This window comes from Elaeis guineensis, chromosome 3, assembly GCF_000442705.2.
Source record: "Elaeis guineensis isolate ETL-2024a chromosome 3, EG11, whole genome shotgun sequence".
NCBI classification, from domain to species: Eukaryota; Viridiplantae; Streptophyta; class Magnoliopsida; order Arecales; family Arecaceae; genus Elaeis; species Elaeis guineensis.
The window spans coordinates 118907547-118917546 of NC_025995.2; the positions used below are offsets into that span (position 1 = coordinate 118907547).

At 37.8% G+C, this 10000-nt stretch overlaps 1 protein-coding gene and 1 long non-coding RNA gene across 5 annotated transcripts in view; both read left to right on the forward strand.

The window, feature by feature from the left end:
• Positions 1–10000, forward strand: part of LOC140856633 (uncharacterized) — a 111161-nt gene that overhangs the window by 100850 nt on the left and 311 nt on the right. The window contains exons 2-4 of one of the 4 annotated variants that reach the window (XR_012140156.1): positions 3625–3772; positions 8948–9037; positions 9334–10000. The exon at positions 9334–10000 is cut by the window's right edge and continues 311 nt beyond it. This is a non-coding gene — a long non-coding RNA (uncharacterized lncRNA). Of the gene's footprint in view, positions 1–3624; positions 3773–4452; positions 4494–8947; positions 9038–9152; positions 9168–9330 lie in introns of those variants that run through there. The other 3 variants (XR_012140157.1, XR_012140155.1, XR_012140154.1) reach the window with 3 other exon arrangements.
• LOC105040556 (proton pump-interactor 1) lies at positions 4585–8901 on the forward strand. The gene is given in 11 exon segments (XM_073253200.1): positions 4585–4591; positions 4648–4686; positions 4689–4775; positions 4778–4887; positions 5080–5146; positions 5149–5273; positions 5358–5541; positions 5630–5823; positions 7556–7654; positions 7730–8254; positions 8355–8901. Coding segments are annotated over 11 exon segments (1740 nt in total). The 3' UTR covers positions 8658–8901.

A 10000-nucleotide genomic window follows, 5' to 3' on the forward strand; every position in this document is an offset into this window, starting at 1 on the left:
TTAACACACTCACCACCACTCCCGCTGAAGAAGAAAATATATTAATTTTTTTGTATGTTTTAGGAAGTAATGTAAGAAAAGAAATAAAAGGAATTTTATGTTCGCATAATACTTGACTATGAAATCTACCATGGTATACTTTTTTACTTGGATCAAGAAAATAATTTGAATTTCTTTTCCCCAAAAAGTTAATGTTGCTTTCTTTCTTTGTTAGCCAACTCCATGGTTTACTCAATCTGTATCCAGGTTCATAATTCAAAATTTGCTGTTTGAGGAACCTCGTTCTTTTGAGGTAGGAGTAAGGTAGATGTCCTATGGGAATTTTGGGGGAAAAAAAAAAAAGAACACGGTTTCATTTTATATAAGATTCACATAGTCAAATACCTTTTTTATATATGCCTGGTACCGAATCCATGGAATAACTTACAGCTGCGAATGATGTTTTATATTTCATCGAACACCATATCCCCTTTCTGCATTCTTACACCTCAGGTGTGGTGTACCTCCAGCCTTTCTGAACCCGCTCCAGACCTAGTTGAACCTGATTAGCATTTCATGCCTCAAAGGCCCAAAACTTATCTTCACCACTTCCAAACTCCTCTTTTCTTAATTTTCTCCACTGATTTATGGGTATTTTCAAACAGTTTTGATGCATATTTGGCCTGTCGTGGTGAAGGCAGCCATGAAAATTCTTCCATTTGGTTTGGTGAGTCCATTGACGGGTATTGCCACATGCTATTTTTACAATTTTAGACTAATTGTATCTCAAAATTATACATTTCAAACTGATTCACATCTGGATCAATAACTCTGCTCTCTCCGACAATGCTTTTCATCGAAAGAAAGAAAGGAGTGAGGGAAAATTTCTGTGTTGTTAGTAGGTCTTTTCGTATCATATGGTCCTTGCAGTAAGCTGACTCTTGCTTTAAAGGCTATGTACCCACCATTGTTCTTTTTGTTTGGGACAAGCTTTTCACCTCTTTGCTGTTGAAGGGACGTGGAACACCCACCTTGATCACATATTACTTCTAATTTAAGTTGTGGTTTTGCAACTTGCGAAAGAGTACAAATAGAAAATATTGGTTTTATAATATTATGCATCTAAGAGACATCCTCAGTAAATAGCTGAAGGATAGATTTCTTGAATATCTAATCACTGACTTCTGCTCCCTTGTTCAGTAGCACAATATCAAATAGACTCAGAAATCGATCCTTTTGTAAGCTTCCTTGTTGTTTGGTCACATGCAATGATCTTTTCTGGTAAATTAAATTACTATGTTACTATAAACACAGAAATAGACAGAATGAGAACTTAGCATTATGGGTTGATTCCTACTCTCCCTAAAATAAGATGGTTCTACTGATTGCCAATTGGTTGGAGACCTTTGGCTGATGAAAGGGTCGCTAAGCTTATCTTTGTGCATCATCAGTATCAATCATACTTGGTTTCTGTTGAATATGGCTCAATGATTACTTTGTGGAAGCCAATGTGGAGTTCTTTGAAAATGAAGCCCTCCGAGTCCATCGGTTTTTCCTGTGGTTAGTCTCCAGTAGTGTAGTATTACAGAACTGTACAAATTGTAGGAGAGAGAGGACATAGGAAGCCTGAGTGAAGATTAGACTAATGTAAGATATTGGTTATGAGTGTAGGTTTTTAGAGTTGCATCAATGGTTTGTAGCTCCAGGAATAAGAAAGTGCAAAGATGTTGGACTGGTCTAAGAACTGGTATATGGAGCCACATACTGCAAGCCATTCCCTATGTATGGTTATCATATGTGATTGGGCTGCATATGGGTGGATTGATAGCCCAGATGGCGAAGTTGCGGCCCTACTTAGCATTAGGTAGCTATGTATGCAGCTTGCTTAGCATTATTTGGTTGTAAAATAATAGTTGTAGCTCTTATCAAGCTTGTGGAAGGGATTCATTCAATTGGTAGCTAGATGCAAGTTATGGCATTGCCAGATGCATGTATCGTTGATAATGCTAATTTATTTAAATGTTATGATTATCACAATTAGATTTATTACTATGTAGTTAGTAGTAACTAGTAAGTTTTATTTATTATTCTTATTAATGTGCTATTATTAGTATTGTAATTATTGTATTTTTATGTATATTATGCACCTGTTGTGTATGTCCTTTCATGTGAGCGCATACCACATATGCATTATGTGGTCCCTTGACTGCTTTTGCATGTGTGGCCTCCTTTTAATAATTATATACCAACATGAAAGTTGAGATGACTGCATAGTCCTTACATGCAAGGCTTTAAATATCGGTATTGAATCTAATACTGTTTATCCATTAAATGGTATGGTATTGGTATGACATAGTAGATATTGAAACTGACAGCATCAAAAAGAATGAAAACTATTAGTATCAACTGGTATGAGGATGATATGATGCTGTCAATATGCACTTGTATGGACCAGTACACAAGGGATAGCTAGGACGTATTAATATGGATGGTTTTGACATCTGACATTTGTACCAGTGTGGGTTTCGCCATTGGAATGAACCCATTGGAATAGTGTGATACTGCTGGTTTTATGTCCTTGCCGAACAGGTTTCTAGCTTTCTCATAGTGACTTTGGGAGAAGAACCGTTAAGTTCAAAGGGAAGCAAGCAAATGGATAAGGTTGGTGTAAAACAAATGAATATAGGGTTGGTGTAATTTGGTATTAGTAGGTCATGTATGTAAGCCAAGAGAATTAAGCTCAGCAATCTATTTTATTATCTGATTGTGAAGAGTTGAGATTGAATAACTCATGTATTGACTTTGTAAAGCTAATGACTAGACATCATTTTCAGTCTATCCTAAGACCAAGTGCGCCTTCTTTTTTCTTTTAGTGTATTTGATAGCCCTTCCCTCCTTTGACTGGACTGTAACTTTTAGTCCCTGTTGACTAGGACTTTAACACCCGCCCCAAGTTTCAAAATTTCTTTAATTCCTGGTCCCTAGTAGCTGTATACACTTATTTCCTAATATGTGTGTAGGAATTGTATAATTGTGTGCAGGGATGATATAACTATGCACAAGAAGTAGTATAAATGTGTGCAATAGCAAATCTTGCATAAGTGTATGTAGGACTAAAAATTAAATGCTAGTGGTTAAGGACCGCCTGTTAAAGTCTGGTCAAAGAAAGGACCGGGTGTTATGTTCCCCTTTTCCTTTTTCTTTGTGAAAGGGACACAGGGTCCCCCAGTGGAGGGATACAGTCTTGGTGGGTTGGAGTCTTGGAGAGTTAGGCTACTTCTACAAGCGCATTACACTGGCCTATCTATACACAACCTTGTTGCTCCAGCTATGACCAAGCCTGACTGCTGCCATCTCAATATGTACGGTTGAGAAAAGAATATTTGATAAACTGTATAAGATTGATGAATCAATATAATGGTTTTACAAATATGTTTCTACTCTAATTCCTTGAAATGGTTAATTGTTGTGTTATGATAGGAAAGGTCCTTTGACTTGGTTTTGTAGGACAGGAAGATGATTTGATTTATAACCACATGTTGTGCTTCTGCTTAACATATCTATCCAGCTTGGCTTGGTTAAACCGGATTTCATGTTTCTGGCCATTTGAAAGTGATGAAATAAGACAATTCCATTTCTTTACAGGTGGAGATAAATTATCAAGCATTGAAGATGCCTTTTTTGACATTGACCTTTATTGGACCATGCACTTAGTTGGCAGATAACAAGGCTCTTAGCGATGTGGAAATAAAAAGGTGGAATCTACTCAACAATGATTTAGACATGGAAAATGGTGAGGATGACATCATAAGCTTGGAGACGTGTAAAAGTTGCAGTTTTTGACTCTTGCAGTTTTGTTTCATATTCCTTAGGTGGAAAATAAGCTATTTTAGTTCTAGTGTGATTGCTTGCTCTCCTAAGAGATTTCCAAGGACTGCTAAGATCTGTGCTTTAGCCTTGATACAGAATCTCAAACAGTTCATTTAACTTATTAGAAACTTCCATTTATGCATATATTTTTTAATGAGTAATGCCGGGGAGTCTTTTGCTTGACATGTTGTTTAAAGAAGAGATAACTAATATAATACTCAAGAATTTTATTTTTTTCCATCCAAGCCTTCATCTTGCTTTGCATAATTTCTAGTACTACCATTTATGATGATCTAGTTTTGAACATGGCTGCTTGTTACACTTTCTGGCATTCTACTTCTGAGAGTTTATCTCTCATCTCTGTCTGCTATACCGGTGTTTATGCTTGTGCATATTGTAAATGTATGTGCACCATGCATTTGTCTTGCATGCATGATCTGGTGTGCTTGTGTGCATTGGCATGTGAATGCATGACTACTTGGTTCCTGGAGGACCATCTTGCTCAGAATTTACATGAAAATTTCTTCACTATTGTGTTAATTTACAAAAGAACTTGGGTTAAATTTTTGTTTCATTCTATGTAATTTCTCTACCAATATTCAGGAGGATTTGAGCCTATTGTATGTTGGTCTTTTATAAACCTTAGTAGAAATTAGGGCGTGGAGGCAGACGGGCTAATATAACTCTTAAGTCAGGTTAAGGAAGGAATTAAGGAGACAATATATTCTTGCTGAAATGGATAGCAAGACAAAAACTAATCAAGGACAGGACTCGATGGAGCGAACAAATTTGTATCAGTGAATGGTTCACATGGAGTGAAGGGAGAGGGCAAAGATGGAGTCATGTTGCCAATGCCAATTTCCCGAAGGATGCTGTAGACGTGTGGCCATCACCAAGGCAAATTCATACCTTCTACTTTGTCAAGTACCTTCTTATGAAGACCCAAAACGGAAGGCAATGCTTGAACAAGCTGACAAGGAGATTCAAAAGAAGAATCAAGCTCGATTCCAGATAACTGAAGCATTAAAGGCCAAAAGGGTATGCTACTCCAATTTGATTCTCCTTGATGTTCCTTTTAGTTTTGTTAGGTGAATTAGCTTCATTAGTACTTTATTCATTAGAATATACTGCTTATATTTCATGACAAGAGAAAATCAAACAGGCAGTAAAGTGGTCCCTTTGATGCTAAACCTTCTTTTGTTTTCTTTTCTTCCCCTTCTCTTGATGCAGTCTGAGCGAGCACAAGTGATTTCGCAACTAAAGCTTTTGACCGCGGAGGACAAACGATACCGTATGATTAGGATGAGAAGAGAAAAGAAATGAAACCTTTTCAAGAAGCTTTGGGCAAGCTGCGTACTGCAAATAATGATGTGAGAGAGAAAGGCATGGGTTTATGCTCTTCAGAGGGAGAGCTTAATGAACTTGTAAGTCAAGCTGTTCTATTTCTTTAGTTTTCCTATGCCCTGCTTTATCTACACCTGACTCTTTCTTCTGTGCTAATGTAACAGATACAAAGCCTGCATTATCAGATGCAACATGAGAGTCTCACTTTAGTTGAGGAGAAGCAGTTGATGAAGGAGATCAAACGGCTCGAAGGAACAAGAGAAAAGGTTATTGCTAATGCTGCTATGAAAGCAAAAATTCAGGACACTTTAGGTCAGAGGGAAGCTATCCAAGACCAAGTCAAAGTAAGTTTGCATTCTTTCTGCATGATATCTAATTTAATCCTCTGATCTTATTGTGTACCTTCAAATCTTTCTGCTTGATCATATTCTTGCAGTTACTAGTGGTGACATTGATGGAGCAAGAAAGGAAAAACAAGCAGTCAGGACGAAAATCGGACAACTTGAAGAAGATCTAAAGGCCATTGATGATGAAATAAATTCCTTGCAGGAGGAGCTGACTGCTGTGAATGAGAAGAAGGACAAAGCATTTGAAACTCTCCATGAATTGAAGAAAGCACGTGATGAAGCAGTATGATTCTTTTCATCTAATTGCAACTCTTAAAAAAATTGTTCCAACTTTATTTTGCAGCATACAATTTTAGTTCTTTCACATACTTGCACTATTATTTTAGTGCTGACATGGTTACTTTCTGTTATGTTGTTTAGCATGATAAACTATTCTCATTAACTTTTTAAAATATATTTGCAGGTTCCACATGAACATGAATTTATACCTTCGTTCAATTTCTAATATTAATGGTCTAGTATCTGTATTTTTATTCAGTTTGGGAAAACAAATAGGCATATTCTGGAACTTGTAGTTGCTGTAGACAAATAGCAAGCAAAGGCCATGCCAAATTTGCCAAACTGAAAAATCTAGGTTGCCATGGTTGATATGAAATCTCATCCTAGCACATGGTTCTTGATGCCTTCAACTTGGTCTCCTACATAGAATAGTCCATTGCAAGTGTTTTGTCAAGGTAAACTATGTTTCCATTTTGTGTAGTGTTGTTTTTTTTTCCTTTCCATTTTAGGTCCATGAATCATGTCTTATGAAATCAATAACATCAATCTGCATAAGTGGGTCTATGTAACTCGATATTGCTCTACATCCTTACGCTTTCTAGTTATTCATGTCCCAACGTGAATACATGATTCTGGAGCTGTGCTTTCCTCTCCCCAAATCTGCTATCATGCTTGGTCATGGTTTAAGTTACTAATTCAGCAAGTATCTCAGTTCTTTATCAAGGACCCAAAACCAAGAGTAATTTTTAGCAATCAATAAATCAAGATTTAATGGCATATCAATTTTAGCGACATGTAAATGTTCCATATTCTCATAGCAGTTTCATTCCCTGCCTTCACTATGTTTATGCTTAGTCTATAAAAATAGAACCATTTGTGCAATGGGTTCTTACCTGCTCCATCTCTAGAAGACTAAGATCAAAATTTCTGCCCATTTTTCTAAAAACAAGTGTTATTGGCTTTGTTTGGAGGCTTCAAACTCCATTGCCTGCATCTGTTCACATATTTACATGCATCTAGACAGCTCTTGGATATCCAATAGTGGAAAATCTTATTACTTACAGTAAATATATGGAGAATTATATAAAACATCCAGATGTATAATAGATTCTGTTGGTTGTCTATAATCTGAATCTAAGATTTATGATAAGCTTGATAATTATACCAAAAATAATTCTAGACTTTCTTAATCCAAGACCTCTTTAACCACAAGCCCAAGATGGAGGAAGTACTGTTTGGAGCTAATAAGTAGGTACCTAACTGGCAATCATCAGTTTTTTGTGTAACCTTGTCTGACTATCCTAACCTATGTTCTTTTTTCTTCATGGTATCTGGCCAACAATTTCTTGTCAATGCAACGGAGGTATTAATGGGATTTTATCATTTAAGAATGAGATATCTTTATTAGAAATACTTTGCAGGCTTTTGCATATGTAATGAATTTGGTCTAGCCTACTGGGTGGATATTGCGATTCTCTAATTATTAATCCTATTGCACCAATAGATTCTGAATTTTTAATCATTATTACAAAAATTTAACTGTTAGTGCACTTTTACATCATTCTCTAGATTCCTTTCTGAATTACTTTTGGTTGCATTTATTTGTAAAAATGGTGCATATTGTCTTACCATTTTTAAGCTGTATCAAGGCTGCAAAGATGGGTGGTCAACATGGTATAGCTGCATAGTTTCTATGCTGCATGAGCCTGATGCTGGTTTTGATACTTCGGTTGCAGAATGCATGTTGCTTCCAAAACCGTTCTCTCTTAAACAGTGCCCGTGATCTTGCTGCAAAGAAGGATATAGCAGCGCTGCAACAGCTTGCTCATGCTGAGGTTAGTCATGAATATATATTTTCTTTTTTCTGATCAATTCAGCCTTGTGTATTAATCTCCTTTTTTTCACATCAGATTGAGAAATTTATGTCACAGTGGAGCAGTGATAAAGCCTTCAGACTTGATTATGAGAAGAGGATATTGCCATTCCTTGACATTCGACAGCTTAGCATGGATGGACGGATGAGGAACCCTGATGAAAAGCCAATTGTTTCCAAGGCGCCACCATCCACAGTACCAGAGACCTTGCCAGCTAAAATGAATGTAAAGCGAGTGGAGGAGGATTTGAACCCTGCTCCGCTACATGATACTGACGCTAGTCACGAGGTACATGATGATGGCAATACTAAATCAATTGAGGTGGCATCAGAAGGAAAGATGAGCAGTCCTATGGACAGTGAGAACATCCCAGCAACTGAGAAATCCCAAAAAGAGTCTTCAAAAGTCGAAGAGATTGATAATGTGAAGTTGAAGGAGACGAAAAGAGACGAGGAGATTGCAAAAGCTAAGTTAGCTTTGGAGAGGAAGAAGAAGCTAGCTGATAAAGCAGCAGCAAAAGCAGCAATCAGATCTCAAAAAGAAGCTGAAAAGAAATTCAAAGCAAGTGTTGGTTATTCCTTTTATTTAGTTTTTCTGCTGAAGAGCTACTTAAATGTCGTATTTTGTCTGCACATTTGAAATCCTTTTATAATTCGTACAGGAGAAGGAGAAGAGAGCTAGGAAGAAGGCGGGGACTACTGCCCCTGCTGAGCAGACTGAAATGGACGTGAAGGTCGTGGAGCCAGAAGAAACTAATGTGAATGTAGATGCCCCAGTTTCTGCAATAAGTAAAGAAAAAGGAAAACCTAGGCATAGAAATCGCTCAAAAGGTCAGACTCCGCTCTCAAGGGTCGTCATTAAAAGGAAGAAATCATATTCATATTGGTTATGGGCTGCTCCAGTGGTAATGGTGGCTCTGGTGCTCGTGTTGTTGGGATACTTCTACTCTTTTGGGAGAAACTGAGCTTAGATTAGTGTATATTCAAGGTGCATGCTAGTTTTGCAGGAAGGGGAACTTTGGTAGACGATCAGCTTATAATACTGTACATCCAGAGAGTGAATACTGTGTAGAAACTTCGTATTGATAGGCCCATGTATCGCTGAGTTTTCATTGAATAGCATGCAGTCCATTTAGTATGTTGTTAAGGTTTATGTAACTTCAAAAATAGTTGTTTAGAATAAAACAATTGCCTGTTGTTGCGAGATCATCGGATATGGATTTTATTTGTTCTTTTATGTTGAATTATCTTACAGAATTCTTCCAACAAGCACTCTCATGGGGTGGATCATCTCGGTTGTTAAATGGAGCACGGTACTGAATGAATAAATGCTGTCATGTTTAAGGTGAGGTGGTTGTTCCCTCGTTCAAGGCGAGGTTGCTGTTGCTGTTGATTTCTTGGATGTGTACACTCTTCTAACTTGCAATGCATTTATTTTTTCTGTATGGTGCATGCGACAGGTAACAACCAAGTGTTGAAGGGGATCAGTAGCCCTGTATTGTGCTATTGCTTTTCTTCAATCTACAATTTGTTACTTGAATGAGAGGAATTGAGATATGTGACTTCATTCACTCTTATATTTTTTTATGGGGCCTTTTGTCGCTTATTCGTTTTACCTTATTTTTCGTACATGTGAAGCAGTACGCATGAACTGACCGTAAGATAGCTGTCATTCAGCGGAGAAACATATTCAGCGAAATTTACCATTGTTTGTTTGCTTCTATCGTGATGTGCTGGTCCTCGAGGTGGTTTACTGTAGCAGTGGCAACCTTTGGACGGCAGAACTACAGGGAATTAGAAGCTTCAAAGTCTTTCTCGGAGAACGTCGATGGGATTGATGCATGTATTGTAGATGCTGTTCTTCCAATATTGTTGCGGAGCATCGAACCTAGTTGAATTGAGACGGGGGTCCTGGCGATGCCTGGCGTGCATGGATCCCAATGAAACAACTTAACACGTCCAAGGACTTTGCATCATCAGCTTAGAAGCCGGCCGTACGCCATCACCTCTGGGTACTCGTGTCTCTCCTCCCCATTGTACCCGTGCAGTTGGAAGCATGCAAGCTCAAGCCTAAACACATGCTCATGCACAAAATATCAACTCCAACGACAATAAACAACGCCACATTATGGATGTAATAACTGGCCTCTTTAATCCACCGGCTTTCTCTTGCTATTTCCGAAAGGAATTGTTGGCTGCAGTGGTTTCTATAGAGGCTTCAATCATCAAGCGTGTGTCTTGGTGCACAACATAGGAGCCAGCGGCTGTGATTGGTTGCATCTAAGGCTATGCTGGTGCATGCAATATA